The sequence below is a fragment of the Orcinus orca genome, chromosome 2 (genome assembly GCF_937001465.1).
Source record: "Orcinus orca chromosome 2, mOrcOrc1.1, whole genome shotgun sequence".
Taxonomy (NCBI): Eukaryota; Metazoa; Chordata; class Mammalia; order Artiodactyla; family Delphinidae; genus Orcinus; species Orcinus orca.
The window spans coordinates 127,420,085-127,442,649 of NC_064560.1; the positions used below are offsets into that span (position 1 = coordinate 127,420,085).

At 55.8% G+C, this 22,565-nt stretch overlaps 1 protein-coding gene across 16 annotated transcripts; it reads right to left on the reverse strand.

Annotated features, from left to right (window-relative positions):
- Positions 1–517: 517 nt before the first annotated feature.
- SLC22A17 (solute carrier family 22 member 17) lies at positions 518–21,035 on the reverse strand. Of its 16 annotated transcripts, none has more exons than XM_033411652.2 (15): positions 19,618–21,007; positions 14,486–14,872; positions 14,195–14,335; positions 13,354–14,076; positions 12,884–12,973; positions 11,305–11,481; positions 5,883–6,389; positions 5,687–5,790; positions 3,428–3,582; positions 2,680–2,845; positions 2,338–2,483; positions 2,069–2,174; positions 1,637–1,908; positions 1,292–1,403; positions 518–1,157 (listed from the first exon to the last, which is right to left on the reverse strand). In XM_033411652.2, exons 1-15 carry the CDS (start codon positions 19,633–19,635, stop codon positions 869–871), a joined length of 3,393 nt encoding a protein of 1,130 aa, XP_033267543.1. In that variant the 5' UTR covers positions 19,636–21,007; the 3' UTR covers positions 518–868. The 16 variants fall into 16 exon arrangements, 15 of the variants coding, with proteins under 15 accessions (XP_033267543.1, XP_033267541.1, XP_049562799.1 ...); XM_033411650.2 differs by having other exon boundaries at positions 5,883–6,392; XM_049706842.1 differs by having other exon boundaries at positions 5,883–6,392; positions 14,594–14,872; positions 19,618–21,002.
- Positions 21,036–22,565: the final 1,530 nt, after the last annotated feature.

The window sequence follows — 22,565 nt, forward strand, 5'->3', positions numbered from 1 at the left end:
CAGCAGCACTCAGGTACTGCTTTCCCCTCCCCAGTTGTAATAGGGGTGGGGTGGGGTGATACACAAGCTAGCCAGTCACTTGCTCTCTTGCCTCTTCTGGCTCCTGGCCTTTTATGACTAGTTCTGCTTTTCCTTCTGCTCTGTGAGCTCCGCACCACAACCTGCCCCACCAGATCCCTTTAATAAATTGCCTTTGTGTTTAAGTTCATTAGAGTCAGTCAGTTATTATTGCTTGCAAAAACAAGAAGCTTTAATTGATCCAAACACCTACCTTGCAATGTTGTAAGGCTTAAATGATTAAATGACGTTTGTAAAGTGCCTAGCCCAGTCCTAGCAGCATAGCAAGCAGTGAGTAAGGGGTGGTGGTAGTTGTCTGTAAGTTAACATGGTGGGGGAGTGAGAAGAGGGGGCAGGTGCAGGGAGGGGGAGGGAGATTTTTACTGGTTTGGGTTCCACTGAGAGAAACCTTCCCCCAAGAGACAGTGAGAAGGACAACAGAAGGGAGGGAAGTCCAGGCTATGGTATGCTCATTTATTCAAAATGTCTTTATTGAAACAGAATGATAGAGCAAGAAAGAATGAGGTCTGGGAGGATGTCTTTGGGCATAGGATGGAGCCCAGACCTGGTGGATACAGTGTGGAGCTCCCTCCCTGTCCCCTGACTCTTGCCAAGGAAGTGAACACAAAGCAGCAAGGAGGAGATGGGGTTGAGGGCAGCCCTCTGAGCTCTCCATGATGACTGGCGTGAGATGCCTCTGAGGCTTCAGGGCAGCCCTGCCTTCCTCATTCAGTCCTCCCGCTCTCCTTGCCAGGGCCTTGTGCCACCTTTCTGTATGGGCCAGCCTCCTGCCAGGGTGCTCGAAGGTCGCTCAGAGGGCAGGGTTGGGGGTGGCAAGCAGTGGAACGTGGTCACAGCGGTTAGGGGGTGGCCGCCGCAGCAGGGAGGGCCGGCGGCACAGCTCCCCATCCCGGAGCACCTCGGGCAGGAGCTTGCGTTTGGTCTCCGGCAGAAGCATGATGCTGAGGATGCAGAGGAGAGCACAGGCCGCCAGCACCACGTGCTGCAGGAAAGCTCCGTGGCCCATGTGGAGGCGCTGGGCTGGGCCACTCAGCCCGCCAAGTGCCCCCAGTGCCATGATCAGGCCCAGGCCTCGGCCCCTGGGAGAGACAGACAAGGCACTGAGCCTGTAGCTGTGGGCCTCACCCCAGCTCTTCTCCAGCAGCCTCCCCTTTTTCATCCCTCAGGCCCTGTCCTCAGCTGGAGACTCCCCTGGCAGCACCCCTGCTCTCACCGGACAGTGGTAGGGATGACTTCAGCAGCAAGGAGCGTGCTGAGGATGCCAGCAGCTTGGGAGGAGAAGAGGCCAAGGACGGAGAAGGTGGTGATGGCAGCCTCGTTCAGATCTGGAGGAGCAAGAGATGGAGCGTGTGAACAGAGGTGGGGAGGTCATGCTTGGCCTAGTCCCTGCCATCATCCCCTCTGATCCCTAGCCGGGCGGGTCTGGGCATTCACTCATCGGTTGAGAGAACAGACAGGACTGTGCGGCCAGGGGGAGAATTGTGGAAGATCTGGGCAGGGTCTGGTCTGGTTTTGGGAGGCCTGTGCCAGAAGCAGTGGCTGAGCCCGTCTGAGGCACCTCTGCTGGGGTTCCTTTGCTGAGCCCACACCGTGGGGAAGGGAGGATGCTCACAATCCCACAGGCCCAGCAGGACCAGGGACGCAATGCCAGTGAGGGTCATCGAGAGAAGCAGGATGCCCCGGCGGCCAAATCGGTCCACGGTGACCCCCAGGAAGACGCAGGCCAGGGCAGCTGTGCCGCTGGCCAGCAAGGAGCACAGGTAGAAGTCCGATGGGCTCCCTCCTCCTCCCACAGGCTGGTAGCAGTGACGAATGGCGTGGGCAATAAAGCTGTGAGACAGGGTAGGGAGGCGAAGAAAGGTGTCTGAATCTCCATCTGCAGCCTTTCACAGCCCTGGCTGGCCTCTGTAGGGGTCCTCAGGCTTTCCCCACCCGGCCAGCCCCCATCCCAACTACTGGCCTGGCCCTTGGCTCAGACACCCAGGCTCACTTGGTGAATCCCAGGATAAGTAGATTTTTCCAGATGTTGCGGTAGTTGAGGAGGGAAGCGAAGGAAAAGGAGGATGTTGCAGGGAGAGGGCAGGTGTTCTCCAGGTCTTGGGAGACAGAGAGGAGCTGTCTGTTAGAAGGAACAGCTGAGAACCCAGGGTCCTCCCACATGGGTGGCAGGGACCCTGGGAGAAGGTGGTACAGCTACAACAGAGGGCACCATCATGTGTGCACACTCAGGTATCACCTGTAGGGACCCCTGTCTCTTACCCTGCAGGGCCTCCTGGGCCTCCTCTCCCAGCATCTGCCCGTGGGGCCGGTTCCGCTCAGCCAGTATCCTCAGCACAGACTGGGCCTCCTCAATCTGTCGCTTCACTATCAGCCACCGTGCAGACTCCAGAAACAGACCAGGCCAGCTGGGGGTGGGGTGGGGGGTACACTGTGAGGCCTCCTGAATCCTGACCCAGGGATGGAAAACTCCCACCTCTGAGGGGCTGGGGCTGGAGCAGGCCTGGACAAGGGGCAATGGAGAAGAGGAGGGGTCTCCAGGCTAGAGCTAGGCTGGAGGTAGAGATGGGAACGGCCAGACAACAGGTGGAGGGTGATACTGACCCATAAAACAGGAAGAGGATGCAGGGAGCGGTGATCATTCGCTGCAGAAATCGCCAGTCCTTAGAGACAAGGGCCAGGCCCAGGAACAGGAAGTGCCCCCCTACCCCCACCAACTCCCCTGCCAGGGCCACCCGAAGCCTCTGGGTTGGGTCGCACAGCTCCAGGCCTGGAGATACAGCAGGGACAGGGAAGAGAGGCCAGGGAGGAAGGAGGCGAGGGAGAGAAGAGGGGAGAGGGAGGGAGGAGGACAGAGAGCAAGGTCAGCCCCTGAGTGGAGGCTGCAGCCATCGCCTCCCACAGGCCAACCGCTAAGGCAAAGAGTGGAGAGTTGTTCAGTTCTCTCTCCTCTCCCACTCAAACCTGGGAGGGCTCGAGGGTCAGAGTCCCTGGTGGGTTTTCAGCATTCCCAAATTATGGGCCCTTTCACACCAGACCTCTTATTTGACTTTCACATTAACCCTTGTTCAAGGTCATACAGCTACTCAGGATTTCATTTTTAAAATAAGGCTCATTCCCTGACAGCAGTAAGTCCAGAGCAAGGAAAGCCTTAAAGATCATGGGAAGAGAGGGGTGTGGAGAGAAGGAAGACCCCTGGATCCTTCAAAGGCCTGGGCAGAGAGATTCCGGACAGCTGAAATCTGGGGCTGAAGAAGGGACTGAGGGGATCTTAGGGAGCAGTAGGAATGGCCTGGGGATATAGACAGGCAGCCATGAGTCCCTAGGGAAGCTCTGGGGGGATGCCACTCACGCATCAGGTAGACACCAAGGTCAACGCCGGCAAGCAGAAAGCCCAGGAGGAATCGGAGTGCCATGACACCTGTGGAGGAGCCTGCAGCAGCCCCTCCCACTCCACAGGGGCCCACCAGTCCCAAGGTCAGCAACACAATCCCACGACGGCCAAACCTGGAAAGTAGGGAGAGCCTCTGATCACCCAGACTCCCTGGGGGAGGAGTTGCTGGGTGGGGCCCAGCTGCCCACTTCAAAGCTGGAGGTATGAGGATGAGGCCCTGGAGTGAGGCTAGAGAAGATGGGAGAGGATGGGGACCATGGTTGGCTACTGGGCACTGGGGCGAGGCTATGGTTCTGTGGGGGTAGGACCATTGACTCTTGGGATGGGGCTATTGGTCAGAGATGAGGGCATTTCTTCATGGAAGTGAGACCAACGATCAGAATGGATGGGATATTGCTTAGGGGACTTGGAACCATTGGTCCTTGGGCAGAGAGCTATTGGTCAGTGGGGATGGAGCTTGTCTTGCTCAGACTGGTCAGAGGAGATGGGGTCATTGATATATGGGGTTGGAGCTATTGATCTATGGAGGTAGGCCATTGGCCACTTGTCCATGGGGATAATATTGGTCAGTGAAAGTGGAGCTCTTGATCTTAGGGGACTGAGTAATTGATTTTGGGGGATGAGGCCATTTTTCCATGGGGTTGGGGCATGGGTCTACTAATCCATAGGGGTGGTCAGTGGGGATGGGGCCACTGACCAGAAGATGGAGCCATTGATCCATGGGAATGGAGCTCTTAATCTATGGGATAGTACCATTGATCAGCAGGGATGATCACTAATCTTTGAAGATTTGACCGTTGATCTTTGAGGATGGAGCTATTGATTCATGGGATAGGGATCTCAGTCCATGTGGATGCGACAGTTGGCCAGTAGGGATGAATCTATTAATCCATAGGAATAATCAGTAAGGATGGGGTCACAGACCAGAGGAGATGAGACAATTGGTCAATGATGATGGTCACTGACTATAAGTCAGTGAGGACAGGGCTACTGAGTTGGGCTATTGACTTTGGGGGATAAGACCACTGATCTATGGGGATGTAGACTGGGGTCAATGGTCATTGGGAAGGGGGCACCGATAGCCTGAGGGTGAAGCTACTGACCCAATGGGGGGAGCCATTTTTCCATGGGGCTAAGCTTATTGGCTAAGGTTACTGAATTTAGGAGCCTGAATTATTGGTCTTTGAGGATGAGGTTATTATTCCACAGGAATGATGCTACTGGTCTGTGGGTATGAGGCCACTGATGCATAAGGAGGGGCTATTGACCTATGGGTTTAGGATCATTTGCCCACAGGGGTGTGTGACTATTGGGCAGTGAGGATAGGCATTGATTTTAGGGAACTGGATTATTCAATGTTGGGTTGCCTTTGATCCATGGGAGTTGAACTATAAATCCATTTGGATGAGACTGTAGACCAGTGGAGATGAGTTTAATAATCCACAGGGATGGTCAGTGGAGATGGTGTCGAGGATCAGAGGAGATGGGAGTTTTGACCCCTGGGAAGAGCTATTGGTTGGTGGGGATGGGTTGTTGATCTTTGAGATGAGGCCACTGATTCCTGGAAATGGGGCTTTTGATCTGAGAGGACCTGAGAGCACTGAAGATCCATGAGGATGGGGCTGTTAGTCTTGGGGGAGGGGTGCTATTGTGGTCACTGATCCATGGGGGTTGAACTATTGACCCCCATGAGGGTAGTCATTTGTTTATAGAGTTGAGCTATTGGTCAGTGTGAATGGAGCTGTTGATATTTAGAAATTAACATAATGAGCTTTAGGAATGAGGCCCTTGAGATGGAGTTAACAGTCCAGGTGGATAGGGCTGTTAGCAAGGATGAGTCTATCAATCCATGATGATGGTGAGGCAGGTGCTTGGTGGTGATAGGGATGATAGAGGAGAAGTTAGGACTTTCGATCTGTGGATATAGGGGTTTTGGTCAGTAGGGATGGGGCTATTGTCTTTTGAGATGAGGCCATTGATCCATAGATCTAGGGATTGGCAAGGAAGGAAGAGTTATTCCCTGTGTGGAAGAGGTATGGAAGGAGTATCTCTTGATGGGGAGTGAAGCTGAGACAGGGGTGGGGCTGCATATCATTGAACAGAAGAAATCCAGAGAACACTGCAGAGTCCACCGAGTCCCCTTCAGCCTCTTGCCAAGGCAAGCTGCCTGGGCCAGCCTCCCTAGCACCCCCTCCTCTCTACTTGCCCAGCCCTCACCTGTCTGCCGGGTAGCCCAGGAACAGGTAGCCAGAGGCAAAGCCCAAGATGAAGAGGATCTGCTCCAGGATCACCTGCCAGCCCAGGTCACACACCAGATCCCACTAGAGACGTGAGAGGGATGGAGTGGGTGTGAGGCCCCTCGCTGGTCGCTCTCGGCCCGCCCCCAAACCCGCGGCCCACCAGGCTGCCTCACCTGGCCGATGGCGTTGGTGGTGAGCACGGGGAGGCCGTTATAGTCCCAGTCCTTGAGGCAGTGGTTGAAGTCCGGCGGGGCGAAGCCGCTGCACGAGGGGTCCGTACTGGTGGCGATGCGGCTGGCGGCGCTGGCTGCTAGGGCGGCGCTGGCGACGCTGACGCCGCTGGCGTTGGGGGGCTGCTCCCAGCCAGAGGCGTTGGGGGCGAAGGCCCCGTAGTGGCAATGCAGCGGGGGCGCCAGCGTGAAGATGGGGTCCGAGGCCATGCCCAGCGCCACAAAGAGCACGGGCAGGCAGCAGAGGCCGAGCTGCAGCTGCTGGCCGCCGCCCAGCGCCCCCACCTGGGCGAGCAGCGCCTCGAAGCTGAGGGGGCCGGGGGGCACGGCCAGCGACAGGCTGCTGCCCATCCCGTCGCCACCCGCGTCGCCCTCCCCATCCCGCTCGCGTTCGCGCTCCCGCTCACCCTGCAGCTGCTCCGTGGGCACCGCATCTCCGAGGGTCCCGACCTGCTGTGGGAGGGGGGTGAGGTAAGGGGTGTGTGAGGTGGTGGCAGGAGAAGGGTGAAGCGGAGAAAACCGCAGAGTAAGGGAAGAGGCCGGGACCAGCGGGAGGAAGGCGGGCGGCGGAGGAGGGGGCGCAGGAGGAAAAGGCCGGGCTCTTGGCGGGGGTGCTGGGAGATGATGGCGTAGCCCCCAGGGCGCGGGCACTTACTCCATTGGGGCTGGGGGTGATCTCTACAGTGCTGTCGATTTTGCTGCCGCCCCCGCCATTGGGCTCGGGGGTCCCGGTGGCCACCCGGGGAGCCAGCTTGCCGACCGCAGGGGCCCTGGCGGCCCGCACCGAAAGGATGCACTGCCCTCTGGCCCAGTGGCGCGCCCGGTGCCCGGACACAGAAGCCGGAGAGACCCTGCTCTGCAGCCGCGGGCGCCTCCTTCGTCTCTGCGATCTCTGCGCTGCTTTCCCCTCCCCTTCCTCCAGACTCTCCTCCCCTTCCCACGTCAGCAGAACCTTCGGTCCAGACTCTTCGTCAGAGAGAGGAAGGGGGGCCAGGGCCCAGCGGAGGGAGAGGATGGGGCTCTGTCTCCGTTCCCTGGGTCTGCGGACCATTGCGGTATAAAGAGGAAAAAAAAAAAAAAAAGACCCTGAAGGATAGTAGATCCCAGGCAGATGCCAGCAATTCCTCCTTTGCTTCCAGTTCTTCTTTCTCATCTACCCATCCATCCACCTACCCACCCATCCATCCATCCATCCACTCATTCATCAGTAAAATTTATTAAGTGTCTGCTATGTTCTGGCCTTGTGCTGGGCTTTGGGGATAACAGGATGGACAAGACCGACCTTGGAGAAGCTTACTGAGACAGACGGGTATACTGGAAGTGATGACACGGGGCATGCATATGGTGGACTGGGCTGGGCACTGTACTCAGCCTTGGCCTTAGTCCTCTACAAGACCATTGTCTGGTTTCACCACCCCCTCCCTGGCTGAGTCTCCATCATTTCTCAACAGCATTTGGCACTGTTGGCCACCCCTTCCTCTAACCACTTTTTTCCTTGGCTGCTAAGTCCCACACTCCCCTGGTTTTCTTTCTCTTGCTCCTCTTTTCTCTACTGCAGGCTTCTCCTCCTCCTCCTTGCCGTCATTCAGTGTCTGCGATCTTCAGAGGCTTGGTTCTAGGTCCTCCCCTCATCTCACACTGTTCTTTCCACCTCGGGATCTCACCTGTGCCCACGGCTTTGATCACCCCCAGTAAAAACAATACGAGCCAATACAAACCTGATCCCCAGATCTACATTTCCAGTTCCCACCTCTCTTCTGAGCCCCAGACCCATGAAGCCACCTCTTATTTGACCTCTTACCTTGGATGACTCACAGGGATCTCAAACTCAATACATCCAAGACCAAACTCATGTTTCCCCCCAACCCCCCACCACCCTGGTTGTCTTCTAGTGCTTCTTTCCTCACTGAATCTTTCCTCATCATCCAATTGTGGCCAGATGCTCAGCTGACAGCCCTTGGAGTGCCCTCTTCCTTACCCCCATGTCAGATCCTTTACAAAATCCTGTCCGTTTTACTTCCTATATAGTTCTCAGATATTCTGCTTCTCTCCAACTCGACCACCACTAGTCAAGCTACCTGTTGTACAGACTGCTTTAGCCTCAATTCTTAACCAGTGTTCTGCATCTGCTTTGTTTCCATCCCTTTTCCCCATCTGTTGTTCATAGTGCAGACAGAGTGATCTTTTCAAAATGCAGATCTGGGACTTCCCTGGTGGCACAGTGGTTAAGAATTTGCCTTGCCTCCCAATGCAGGGGACATGGGTTCAATCCCTGGTCCAGGAAGATCCCACATGCCGGAGCAACTAAGCCCGTGTGACACAACTACTGAGCCTGTGCTCTAGAGCCCGTGAGCCACAACTACTGAGCCCCCGTGCCACAACTACTGAAGCCTGTGCGCCTAGAGCCCATGCTCCGCAACAAGAGAAGCCACTGCAAGGAGAAGCCTGCACACCACAAAGAAGAGTACCCCCCGCTCGCTGCAACTAGAGAAAGCCTGCGCGCAGCAACAAAGACCCCACGTAGCCAAAAAAAAAAAGTGTATCTGTTCATGTCCCTTTCCTACTTAACAGCCTTCAATGTCTTCTCACTGTCAAGGTAAATACTAATTTTCTAGATATCTCAAACGTGACCCTGTGCTCTCTGCAGCTCCACCTCACATCTCTCCCCAAACTCTCTGCGCTCCAGTCACACTGACGTTCTTTCAGGTTTTCCAGTGCCACGGGTCCCTTGCATTAAGCTGGTCTTTACACCTAGAAGGTTTCTCCTCCCCCTACTCAGAGTGTGATTTACAGACTACCAGCAGCTGTGTAACCTGGGAGCTTGTTAGAAATGCAGAATCGCAGCCCTTTGAGTCATAATCTGCATTTAACCAGATCCCTAGGTGTATGTACATTAAAGTTTGAGATACACTTCTCTAAGAGACTTGATATCTAATAGGTACTTTATTCTCTAATTCCAGGTAAGGGCTGAAAAGGCATGTCCTATCAGTCTCAGCTGGGAAATCCATTCCCTCTTGTCTCCACTGAACCACACTCATAATTTGCCTCCTCTGTTCAGAAATTTTCTAAATATGGGAAACTATTCTAATGCAATAAGCAGCCTCACACCACTTTCCCTCCCCCAACTCATTTGAGCATCTCTTCGGGATTTACTTTTGGTGCTGTCACAGCCAACATTCCTTGGGGGTTTGTTTGTGTCCTTGTGTCTGTCCTGGAATTATCATCCCTTTAACTTTCTGTGGTGCTGGGCTGTTTACATGCATTGTCTTGTTAGGGCCTCACAATAAGCCTGCGAGACCATTATGTTCATCTTCATATTAAAGATGAAACCAGGACTTGGAGGGACTGATAGGATTTACCTGCAGACATATAGGTACATGGAAACTTGCACAGAGACCTCTGACTCTAATTCCAGGCCGATCTCTTGAAATTCTTTCTGGAAGGTGATGGAGGATGGCCCCTGTTACAAGTCTTCAACACCTGGGGTAAATTTTGGTGGCCTCAGAATCTGAAAATGACTTTCCTTTTGAGAGTGAAATGAGAACAAAGAACCCAAAATGGAGGAGGCAAATGCATGGGGAAAGGGGCCAAGGGACTAAGAGTGTGATTGAATTTTGGGGTGCCTCCAACCCAGTCACTGTGGCAGAGTAGCATCTTGGGAAAGCAGAACTGAAGCAATGGATCTGTGGCTTGGACTACTTCCCTTGTGGTAAATGGCTGGAGTGATCCCCTATCTAAGCCATGGCCCATTAATTTCACCAAAGCCCCGTGGACTATGGACTTCCAACGCATTAAATTCACTGGCCCCTCAGCTCCTCTAAAAGATGGTGTGTCCAGAAGGACAGTCAGGAAGCCTGGAGAGGGGAGTTTAAGGGGCTAGACCTTCTTGGGTTAACTGAAGGGAGAGGGCGCCCAGGCCAGCAGCGCTCTCCAGTTGGCCAGAGTTGAGGACAGCTGGGGTGACCTCTCCAGCATGGCACCATGAAGGCTCTCTTGTGGCCACCCTCTCCACATGTGCACCTCTCTAATGACATCACTTGACATTGGTCTTGGAGGAGACGCCTTGGTCACAAATCAGGGCCTGCCTTCCTGCTATGCCGCGTCGCAGACTCTTCTTGGTTCTCTCATCCTCCGAGTCTCAGCACAGATACCACCTCACCTCCCCAACAATTCTGTCTGAAGTCTCCAATGGCCTCTCTCCTCACCTAGTTGGTCTGGCATATCACCCTGTTTATTTCCATTACCAGCAACTGTCAACTTTGTGGCAGGTTTCTTTCTTTACTTACTTCTTTTAGCTGACTCGTTTATATCCAGCCAACCCCCATGATGTACCTTCAGAACAGCGCCTGGCACATCACATGGGAGCAGAGAACCTGCCAGATGAATAGTTGTTGAAGAAACAGCAAAATTTTCCCCAAAACCCTAAAGGCAGCCTGCCCACAGCCGTGCGTCTCATCGTTTTGGCCAAGGGTGCCAGGCCCACTCCCCAGGCTCCCAAGAAGCAGAGTCAGGGAACCAGACAGCCTGGTTTATTGAGATGCACCAGCGCCCAAGGCCCAGCTCTCCTGTCTCCTGTGGGGAGGAGCCCTCTGGCCTCTCCCAGGCCTTCCCATTCTGGGTGGTCAACGTCCTGCCCTCACTCTCAGCTAACAGTGAGGCACTGATGTTCTAGAGCCAAGACACAGGACAGGAAAGGGGCTCCGGGTGGCCCCTTCCCCCAGAATCTGAAAATGATTCAGGTTTCAGCTACCTGAACCTCTGTGGGGCCGAAATCCCAGAGGCAGGCAGCCACGCGGTGCCCAAGAACCTCTGCGTCAGGCTGAGGGAGGAGAAAGGTCCAGTTCCTCCTTGCTCTGGAGGGCCTGGCGCCTGCCCCTGACAAAGCAGGGAATAATATTAAATATAAATAATTTATACAAAATGGCTCGTACAAAGAGCTGCAGGGTAGGGAAGGAGGCGCCTCCGTGAGAGGCTGAGATGACTGGAAGAGGGGGGAAGGGGGAGAGATGCCTCAACCTCTCCTAGTCCCTAAAACAGAGCCCTCCAGCTGCCCAAGGCCTTGAGGGGGCTCTGGCAGGCAGGCGAGGGCAGAGCAGGGCCAAGGGGCTCAGCGGGCCAGGCTGGTGAGCAGGGTGGTAAATTGCAGGGCCCGCCCTGCCAGCTCCGCCACACACTGCACCATCTCTTGGGCCGCAGGGCCAGATGGGTAGCCCAGGGCGGCCCCCTTGACGGCCAGCACCGTGGCCCGCAATGCCTGGCCCAGCGCTGTGCCTGCAGCTCCGACCTGTGCTCGCAGAGGGGTGGAGGCTGCCAGGCGGCCCAGGGTGTCCCCAACAAACACCAGGCGGTGAGCAGCCACCAGCACCTGCTTGCCGTGGGGCACGAAGAGGCGCGGGGGCTGGTTGGCCCGGGTGCTGGACATCAGGGCCGCCACGGCTGCCTGCAGTGTTGAGTAGTGGCCCTGGCACTGCCCGGCGTAGAAGTGCAGGAGCTGTAGATCTCCGGCGGGAAGAACCAGTGGCTCCCCTGGGGACGGGGCCTCCTGTGGGCGAGAAGAGTGGTCAGTGGGATTGCTCTCACTACTGCCGCTTTTGTTCTCACTTCCTTTCTCCTTCCCTCCCTTTGTTCCTCATTCCTTCCTTTCTCCCTGAGCTCAATTCCTTTAGATCGTACCTCTGCCCATCAGACAATTTAGATTCTCATAGCGAGTGGCAGGAAGGTACCCAGAATTGATGTCAGATAAATCTGGATACAAACAACCTCAAAAACAAGTCTCTGAACTTCATTGTTTCCTTGTCTCTAAAATGGGGAGCCTAGGACCGCACTGTCCAGTGTAAACGTAAGGCGAACCACCCATGTAATTTCAAATCTTCTAGTAGCCACATTAAGAAAAGTCCAAAGAAATTGGTACATAGTTTCTAACTCCATATATTAAAAATGTGGTAATTTCAACACTGTAATCAATACGAAAATTATTGAGATTGTTTTTCATACTAAGTCTGCAAAATCTGCTGTGCACTTTTCATTTATGGTACATTTCAGTTTGGACCGGTCACATTTGAAGGGATCGGTAGCCGCATGTGGCTGGTGGCTACCAGACTGGAGAGTGCAGCTCTCGTCTCTGCCTCGTAAGGCTGCAGTGAAGATTAGCTGATACGATGTACAGAAAGGGCTGAGAACAGAGAATTGCACACTGTAAGCACTATGTGAGTGCTAACTATGGCTGTGACGCACGCGATGTGCTGAGCACAGGGTGTGGCACTTGGTACAAACCTGACAAATGGTAGCTATTGTGATTAGGACCATTCTAGATCAGGTCGAGGAGACCATCTCACTTTCCCAAGGCCCAGAGAGATTAACTGGCGGCTTCTTAGTGGTGGAGCTGGGATTAGGAGCCGGGTCTCTTAGGAACCCAGGAATTCACAGTTGGAAGGGGCCTCAGAAGTCACCCGGCCCAGCAACTCTTCTGCTCCCCTGACTGCTCGCTTTTCTGACTCTTCTCCAACACATTCTTTCCTCTCTTTCCGAATCCCTGATATCCTTTTCTTTCTTTCTTTTTTTTTGTGGTACGCGGGCCTCTCACTGTTGTGGCCTCTCCTGTGGCAGAGCACAGGCTCCGGACACGCAGGCTCAGCGGCCATGGCTCACGGGCCCAGCCGCTCTGCGGCATGTGGGATCTTCCTGGACCGGGGCACGAACCCATGTCCCCTGCATCGGCAGGTGGACTCTCAACCACTGTGCCACCAGGGAAGCCCCCTGATATCCTTTTCTAAGTTCCAGCTCCTTCCTGAATTCTAACTCCTCTCTACTCCAACTGTCCCGTTTCACTGAACTCTTACCCCCATCCTAAATCGATTTCCCTTGATGCTCGAGTTGAGAACAGCCCTTCTTCCAAGTTCCTGCTCCTCCCCGCCCCTTCTCTAGCACCACCCCCATGGGGTTACCTGCTGCTCTGGTGGCCCCCTCTCCAGCAGTTCAGGATCCCCTGGGGAGGCCTTATCCCGGGGCCTGGCTCCCTGAGCTTTATCCATGCCCTGCAGGGGGGGAGAGGGTCTCAGTGCAGTGGTGGGGGAGCAGGCTGGGGTCTAGCCTCCATGGTCTTCCTGCGCCTCCCCACTCCCACGTCCTCCCGAAGGTCTCTCCTGCCATCAGATCTGCAACCCCTTGACTCTAGGTCCGGGAGAGCTCTGGTGGCAGGTCAGAGGTCTCAGGGACCCTAGGCTGGGTTTAGGGGGAGGAATGTGGCACCGATACAAGTGATGTGGCCAAGTACTGGGGCCCAGGCCATAGGGTACAGGGCCATGGATGCGGAAGAAGGGAAGGGAGGAAGCCGGGGTCTGCATCTGGGGCCTCAGGCCTCCTTGCTGGCTCTCCTGGAGCCATTTGTGGTGGGGCTGGCTGGAGGCGAGCTCACCTTCAGGTGGACGTAGTCATACTCCTCGGCCATCGGGATGCCCTCATACTCATTGTGGTGTCCTTCTTGATGGTCCTCCACCTCCCCGATCTCTGGATCCCCCTCGACCTTGGGGCCCCCGTAGCCCGGCAGGCGGGGTGGGGGTGGGGGCAGAGGCCGGTCCTGGATGCTGCCCTTCCGGCCTGGAGCAGGAGAGGGAGCCGGGGAAGGGCTGGGGGCCTCCGGGACAGGCAGGGCCGGCAGAGGGCGGCGGGACAGGCTCTCAGCTGAGGGCAAGCGGGGCCTGTGTGCGGGTGGGGGGCTTCTGGCCAGAAGCAGGGCCAGGGCGTCCAGGTCATTGGAAGCCGAGGCTGCCAGGGGCTCTGGAGAAGGGGGTGTCTCCGGCCCCAGCAGGGGGACGTCGTAGATGCCCTCGTCAGTGCCCCCGCTTTCCCCGTCTGCCAGCAGTTCCTCCGGTGCTTCGTACAGATTGAGCAGGGCGGATGCTCGTTTCAGGTTGGAGGGGGCAGCGTAGAGGGGGGGCCCTGGCTCTCGGCCCCCCTCCCAGTCCAGATCTGGCTCCAGGTCTGACTGTGGCTTCGGGGCAAGAGGCACGTCATAGGGAGCTTCATCTTCTCCAGGGGACTGGGGGACAACCCAGGCCAGAGGGCGGGAGAAGGAGGCCGGGGAGTCATAGGGGCCGTTGGAGGGAACTCGGAGGGCAGTGGGGGGTACGTCATAGACCTGGAGAGGAAGCAGTTGGTTACTCTCAGTCTCAGCAGTGGGCCCCCATTCTGCTAACCCCTACCCCCGAGAGCCATCTGTTCCCTGCCCAACATACACACAAACCTCTAGCCCTCACCTCCAGGGCATCTCCAGGGGCAGCCTGTTGGGTCCCACTGCCTCTGGGGACCTTGTAGATGGGATCAGGGGAGGGCGGACAGGGTGCAGCCAGAGGTCCCGAGGTAGGACAGGGCCGAGCTGGAGGTGGTACCACATACACCTGGGGGATCAACACAGGCGGGTGGGTCAGGTGGTGTGGGGACCAGGGGATCAGATAATGTGTGCCCGGGAGGAGCTTAGACATCTTCCAACCCCCTCCCTGTACCAGTGGGGAAAGAGCCCAGAAAGGGTTGGCCACCAGGATTAGTACAGCAGAGCCGGTGCAGAGCTGCCGTCTCAGGGCTCTCCCTCCTCCACGTGCAGGCACCGGCGGACGGGAATGTCCTGGCTTGGGGTTTTGGGGGGCTCCAGCTCTCACCTCCTGGTCCTCATTGCCGTGCTCTGGGGCCGGATGTGGTGAGCCAGGCTGGGCTGGCGGCACCTGGGAGAGGCCAGGCTTGGGTGCCGGGCCATTGGGAAGGAGCTTCACTCTGTTGGCAGGCACAATGCCCTGCTGGCCGTGCAGGGAGCAGAGGCACCAGCCGTCCAGCCCACCAGCGCCTTCCCTCTGCAGCACCCGTAGAACGTCCCCTCGGCGGAAGGACAGTTCCTGGGGGGACTCGGCGGTGTTGTCGTACAGTGCCCGGGCCAGCTGGGCCTGATGGATGAGGTGGGAGTAGGGAGAGGGGTCTTCACACACATGTCAGGTCATGTCACCCCCTGCTCAAAACATAGAGCTCCCCACTTCCCTCAAGCTAAAAATCTTACCTCCTGACTCAGCCCTGCCTGTCTCCAGCTTCATCCCTTGCATTCTCCCTCTCTATTCCTTGATCTAGACAAGCTCTTTCCCACCTCAGGGCCTTTGCAGTCCCTTTACCTGTCCCCTGACTATTCATTTGACTGGCCCTTTTTCATCCTTAAGTTCTTCTTAAATGTCTTCTTCTCACTCTTCTCCCCACCCCATTCTGTGTCTGTCTCCGCCCATTGTTTCCTTCACAGTACTTAATACTATTTGTCTATTTACTTTAAAAAATCAATTTCTTCCCTTGTACTGTCAGCCCTGTGAGAAAAGGGATTTCTATATTCCTAGCCTCTGCAATAGGCCTAACCTGGAATCAGTCCTCCATGAACATATGTTGAATGAATTACATGAGGAAGTCCTGAAAAGGTCTCCCATAGGATCTCCTTTACCTTCCCTGTTTCCCAGTCAGCATCCCCTATAAGCAGGTTAGATTAAGCAGCTGCAGAGACCCCGTAGTCTGAGAAGGAGTGGCAGAAGCCCAGCCCAGACACAGCCTCGACATAATAAGAAAGAAAACAGAAACCAAAGCAATTGTTTTGTTCTCAGTCTGAGCAAGTAAGGCTCTACCAGCAGAGGCTGAGGTTATCATGGAGAAAAGTGTATACACTCGTGTGTGTTTGTCTGTGTGTGTGTGTGTGTGTGTGTGTGTGTGTATGCAAGGGGGCTGGTGGACCAACCAAGAGCAAACATTTATCAGCCTGTTTCCAGTCCTGTCTGGTGGGGACATCTAAGCTTTTTCCTTTGAGAGCTACAGGCTCAGGTAAGCCACAGACATCAAGTGCAAATTATATAGCCAGACACTGAGTGAGTGTTTGCACCAATCATCTCATCTCATTTAATCCTCACAACAACCTGATGAGGGAGGAGCCATCATTATCCCCATTTGGAAAGGAAATTGGAACAGAGGTTGGTACTTTGCCCAACGACATACAGCTGGTGCAGCATGATTTGAACTCCGGGCTGTGGGATTCCAGAGCCTCTCACTCACTCCTCTGCTGCCTCTTCACAACCATAAGCATAAGGATCTACTTTTTGGGAGTTCCCTGGTGGCCTAGTGGTTAGGATTCCAGGCTTTCAGTGCCATGGCCCAAGTTCAATCCCTGGTCACAGAACTGAGATCCCACAAGCCGTGAAGCGCACCCCCCCAAAAAAAAGGATCCACTTTTTTCTTCTTATATAAGTAACAGTAGTTAAGTCAAGAGGGCCCATGACATATATCCGGACAAAACTATAATTCAGAAAGAAACACACACCCCTAAGTTCACAGCAGCACTATTCACGACAGCCAAGACATGGAAACAACATAAATGTCCGTTGACAGATGAATGGATAAAGAAGATGTGGTACATATATACAATGGAATATTACTCACCCATAAAAAAGAATGAAATAATGCCATTTACACCAACATGGATGCAACTAGAGATTATCATACTAAGTGAAGTAAGTCAGAAAGAGAAAGACAAACACCATATGATATCACTTATATGTGGAATCTAAAGTATGGTACAAATGAACCTATCTATGAAACAGAAACAGATTCATGGACATAGAGAACATACTGGTGGTTGCCAAGCGGGAGGGGACTGGGGGAGGGATGGAGTGGGAGGTTGGGGTTAGCAGATGTGAGCTATTATATATAGAAGGGATAAACAACAGGGTCCTACAGTATAGCACAGAGAATTATATTCAATATCCTATGATAAACCATAGTGGAAAAGAATATAAAAAAGGATGTACATATATATGTATAACTGAATCACTTTGCCATACAGCAGTAACACAACATTGTAAATCAACTATGCTTCAATTGAAAAAAAAAAAAAGGGACTTCCCTGGTGGCGCAGTAGTTAAGAATCCACCTGCCAATGCAGGGGACACGGGTGTGAGCCCTGGTCCACGAAGATCCCACATGACGCAGAGCAACTAAGCCTGTGGGCCACAACTACTGCGTGCTGCAACTACTGAAGCCCACATGCCTAGAGCCCACGCTCCGCAACAAGAGAAGCCACTGTAATAAGAAGCCCGCTTACCACAACCAAAAGTAGTCCCTGCTCGCCGCAACTAGAGAAAGCCTGTGCGCAGCAACGAAGACCCAAGACGGCCAAAAATAAAACAGAATTAAATAGGGCTTCCCTGGTGGCACAGTGGTTGAGAGTCCGCCTGCCGATGCAGGGGACACGGATTCGTGCCCCGGTCCGGGAAGATCCCACATGCCGCGGAGCGGCTAGGCCCGTGAGCCATGGCCACTGAGTCTGCGCATCCAGAGCCTGTGTTCCGCAACAGGAGAGGCCACAACAGTGAGAGGACCGCGTACCGCAAAAAACAAAACAAAACAGAATTAAATAATAAAAATTTAAAAATAAAATAAAAAGATAACAACAACAACAAAAAGACTTAAAAAATAAAACAAAAAGAGGACCCATGGCTCAAACATGACTCAAGTTCATAAGAAGTCTTCATGATGCCCAAGTTCCCTTTGCTAGTCTCTCTTCACTGGGCTCTGGTTCCACCAAGTTGTTTGGTAGAATCAAGCTTAAGCCACTCACAATGTCAAAATATATTCCGCTTCAGCTATGTTTCCTAAGTGACCCGAGCCTGCTGGCAGGATCCCAGGCAGTGGTAGAAAGCAGGTAGTTAGGCATTACTGAACAGGTAATCCACGTGGGCTGACTAACTCAGTGAAACATCTCAAGCTCAAGATCTCTGGCAGGCTGCATTTGGCCACCAGGCCCTGGGGGAAGGGTGTCTGGCTCAGCCAGCATGAGTGCATGTTCCTCGTGGCCGGTGTTTCCCTCAGGTGGAGAGGTTGTCCAGCCCTTTATGGCTGGGTGATTTTAACAATAAGCTGACTTCTCTTGCCTGATTCCAAATGATCAAACCCTCTTCTGATTACATTTTGGCTTCTAAAGGATGTTGTCCCACAAAAAGCCAATACGCTAGCCAGATGACACAAATTCCTGGTTAGCCTGGCCTTTTTCTTTCTAACTGTAAATTAGAAATTGGCGTTTTGGATCTAGCCAGGGGGTTAAAAAGCACGGTTTCTGAGGCAGACCGACCTGAGTTTGAGTCCTGGCTCTGCCCCTTTCGAGCTGGGTGACTTTGGGCAGTTTGTTTAACCTCTCCAAGCTTCAGTTTCCTCCTTTATAGAATTCCATATCCACAGCTGAATATCCACTTTCAGATAATAACAGTACCAGCCTCACAGGGTTGTTGTGAGGACTGGGTGAGACAATGCATCAGAGAACCAGGACAAACCCAGACAAAGCTCAGGGCCAGCTTAGGGCCAGGAAATACTCAGTAAATATTAGCTGTTGTTAGGATCCTGTGAGTTTCATAAGCATAAATACCAACACCCCTCGCTCCCCCAGGCAAAAGAAAGATCTACCTCCTGGGACTACAAAGTTGACCAGTTGGCTCCTGAGAAGGCATCTTTATGTCACAGTACCCCACTATGTTCAGGACCTCCCCCTCTTCTGGCTCCGAACTAGGGTCTGCTCACCATCATACAGATTGAGGAGCTAAGAGGAGTTTGGTCTGAGAAGGAATGAAAATCTAACTCATCCTCGGGGGGTGTGGGAGGATGTCAGAAGCCATGCTTCTCTTCCCAGCCTCACAATCCTCCTTCGCAGGATGCCCATTCAGAGGGGGCCAGAAAGCAGGTGGCAGCCTCGCTTTCCCTGGGAATCCTAAGGCCTAGGGGAGGGTGGAAAGGGGACAGAGTTGCTTGGATTCAGACTACAAGCAGTAGAGGACAGAAAGCAGGGGCGGGGCTGTGAAGAGTTCCTCCCTGTGTCAGGTTTGAATTCTGTCCAATGGGACCAAACCTCTGGGCCTTGCAATTGCGGGAACCCAGGCCAGAGTCCCTGATAGACTGATTGATGATGGGTGTGGCCACCCCAGCTCTACCCCCTCCTCAGGGGCCCAGCTGACTTGTGAGGGAGTGGCTGTCTTAAAGGGGGGTGGCCGTGGGCTACACGCTCACTGGGAGGCCTCCTCCCACTGGCCCATCATGCCAGCTGTCTCCTCCCTTTGTCCCCAGTCCTAGGAAAGTGGCCAGAGGCTGGCTGACATCACCTCCCCTCCTCCCTCTATTTACTCTTGCTCCCTGCCCGATCTCCCTCTTTTACTTTATTTCCCACCTTTCTGCCATCCCTCCTCTAGAGAAGGGCCCCCTCGGGCCCTTTGCCCTCTCCTATTTCCCTGAAGCCACCTCCGTTCTTTCAGCCCCCTCCCAACCTTTTACTAGCCTCCCAATCACAAGCCCCTGCCAACCTCCAGTGGCCATCTGTTCCCGCCCATAAAGGAGCAGATAGGACTCAGGCTTGCCCCCTCCCCTCCTTCCAGGAGCAGCCTCTGGAAAGAAAAAGGGGAGAATGGGGAGCGGGAGGAGAGAAGGGGGAGGCCAGATCCAGTAGGAGCTAGGGATGAGGAGTGAGAGGGGGAAAGGGAAACAGAAGTGCCAGAAGGGGGACACAGTCTCCCAAAGAAGCAAGGGACCAAGGAGCGAGACAAAGAGAAGGCAGAAATAAAAGTGACAGCAGTGCAGGACAGGCTGTGGACGTCTCTGCCCGGCAGCCTCCTCTCTCTGGTGGACTCACCGACGTGGCTATGGCCATGGCCTTGGCCTTCCGCGCGGCCAGCTCCAGGCCAGGCTCGGTTTCGCTGACTTCAGCAGCGGCTGCCCCGCACCATGGAGGCGGCCCCCTGCTGCGGCGCCTGAGTCGTGGCCTCCGCAGAGGTTGGAGGAGGAGAAAGAAAACCCACGAAACTCCCCAAATGGGAGGCAGCTTGGCCGGGCAGGAGGAGGAGCGGGGCGGGCCGGGGCGTCGCTGCGGGACCTCATCCAAGGGCGCGCGCTCTGCCCCGTCCCCGCGGCCTCCCGGGGGCTGCCGGGTGGACCAGGCCCCCGGAGCTGCCTGCCCTAGGCCGAGGGGGCACCCCGGATCCGCACGGGCCCAAAGCTCCCTTCCAGTGCCAGGGCGGGCGAGGAGGCGGGAGCTGGGGCTGCGCTCGACGCCTCTCCGGGCCGCTCAGGACGGCCCCGAGGGCAGGGAGAAGCCGCCGGGGCGGTCGGGCTGGATGAGCGAGTTTAGGGGCCAAGCCTCCCCACCCGGCTGCCGCGCCGGAGAGCGGTGCTCCCGAGGCTGAGGGGCGTCGGGGGCTCTGCGGCAGCCCCGCTGCGAGGGAGGGGTGGGGGGGCAGTGAAAACTGAGACGTTCGTCCCTCTTCAAACTCGCCCGACTTGGCGAACCGAGGCCAGGCTGGCGCCGAATGTCTCGGAGAGCGCGGCGGCTGGGCTGGGCGGCCCGAGTGGTTGCCTTCTGCCCAGACTCTCGCAGCCCCGGCGAGGAAGCGGGTTCCCAAACACGCACACTAGCTCGCAGCGCGCCTGGGGGTCTGGGGGCGCCGCGACGACGCCTCGCTACCCGCACGCGGGCCCGGCTCGAAGGGGCGGGACGGCGTTCCCCACACGCCCCCCTCCAGCCCTCGACGCCGGCGCTCCCGCTCCCACCCTCGGCCCCCGGCCCTCGGCGCTGGCCCCGCCGCCCCGCTTACACGCACCCTTGGCGGGCCCTCTCCGCGCGCCCCAGGGCTCGGGGCAGCCCGGGTGTCTCTGGCAACCGAGAGAAAGGCCACAAAGCAAAAGAAGGAGCAAAGAGAAGGCGAAGGAGGAGCAGAGGCCAGGGTCCTGCGGACTCGCCTGGAGGTGGGGCTGGGGGTGGGGGGGACACTGAGAGCGATGGGAAGGCTCCGGGGGTCGCGCGCGGCCTTCAGGCTCACCCCCCGCTCGCGGCTCCCCTCCCCTCCCTTTCCCGGGCTCCCGGCGCCCTTTCTGTGCAGCTCCTTTCTCCTCCCCTCGGGCCCTCTCCGCTCCGGCGCGGGGCTCAGTCCCGGGGATTAAGAGAAAGGAGGGAGGGGAAAAGGGAGGGGAAGGGAAGGGGCGGAGGAGAAAGAAGGACGATCCCTCCAAAGGCGGGTGTTGAGTTTCAGCTCAGGACCCTCGGGCCAAATTGCACGCCCCCTCCCGGCTCCTCTTCCCCGTCGGCTGCAGCCCGGCGTCGCGGCGAACCTCCAGGTGGTCTGGTTCGCTCCCTCCCGGGAGCTTTCCTCTCCCCGTCACGCCCCCGATCTCCCCCGCCGGCCCCGCGCCTCTCTGCATCCCTTTCATTAGCCTCACATCTGTCTTTCCCTTGGGAGGGAGCACGCTTCTTCCGCCTTTCTGGGGTCCTCCGCGGAGCCTGTCTACTCCCTTGGCAGGGCCTCCGCAGGGGTCTGGGGCTGGACACGGATTCTAGCCCTGGCGAGAAAACGTGATGCCTGAGCATCTGGTCCCGGAGCCGCGGGCGGGCCGGTTGTGCCGCCTCTTAACGCTTCTCTGCCAGTCTAGACCTGTCCCCTGCCCTCACTCTGGCTCGCTCCTGAGGAGCAAAAGTGGGGACTTCGGGCACAAAAGGGCAGGACTCTTTCAGAGGAGCTGGGATTGCCCCCAAGCTTCGGCTGGAAGGACGCGTCTCGTGTCCCCCGCACCTCTCCTGCCCTGTTACTGCTCCTTCGCGTGCGCTGCCTCCCTCCAGTTGCCCGCCCCCTCCCCGCCCACCCCGCGTTCTTCCTTTGGGAAAGAACACATCGAGGCCTCTCAGAGGCTCCAGCGAAGCCTTCCTTCTTCCGTTATTGAGGTTCCTGGAATTTAAAAAGTTAGATGCCAAACTGGATTGAAAAACTGTAGCATGTTTTCAATATTTACATTTAACACATTAACACTTCAAACACATAGACAATGGCTCTATGTATGTATAGCGTCATTTGGAGATAACATCAGAAGTCTAATTTAAGGCCCTTTGTGAACCTGAGGCCGGGGATACAGAGAGGGTCCCCCCTCCCCTCCCATCCCCCTCCACCTTCGCATTCCACAGGCCCGCTCTTCCAGGCATTTGCCAGCAGGGGAGGGGGAAGCACCTGACCCAGCTCCTTCCTCTCCCTGTTGCTTGGGCACCTGTGAACAAACTCAGACTCCTTTAGGATGGGAGAGGAACTCTAACATTTCCAGATGCATCTCAAGGGAGAGCTCCCCCATTCCAGTTCCAGCCTGGTCCAACTTCTCCCAGACCCCAGCCCTGGGGGGCCTGGCTGCCTGGAACACAGATATTCAGCTTCTGGGGAGTGACTTGGTATATGATCTCTGCCCAGGGGACTGCCAAGGCAAATTGGGGCTCAAGATGGAGGTGGGCAGGAAACCCTGTTCCAAAGATGAGTGCCCTGATTGGCACAGGGGAAACAGATGGAAGCCGGAAAAGACTAAGCAGGAAGGAAGTGCTGGGACCTGGCAAAATGGTGGTTTGGGAAGAGGGCAGTGAGGCTCACTGCCCTCACTGTAGCTGAGCGCCTAGCTAGTGCCTGGAGCTAGGTGAGGGGGTTAGAGTGCACACCTGCAGGAACACAAGTCTGTGCTTCTGGAGTGCCCAGGCAGGAAATGGAGCCGGTCAGACTCGGGAGTGAATCCTGGTTTGTCAGCTCTGTGACCTTGGTCAAGTTCTGGAACATCTCT

Excerpts from the sequence above, each read along its gene's own strand:
- SLC22A17 (XM_033411650.2), bottom strand. Across the intron at positions 14,336-14,485 it reads AGCTCTGCACCGGCTCTGCT|GTGTATGTGGTACCACCTCC; the intron begins GTACTAATCCTG and ends TTGATCCCCCAG. Across the intron at positions 5,791-5,882 it reads CCACCAACGCCATCGGCCAG|TGGGATCTGGTGTGTGACCT; the intron begins GTGAGGCAGCCT and ends TCACGTCTCTAG.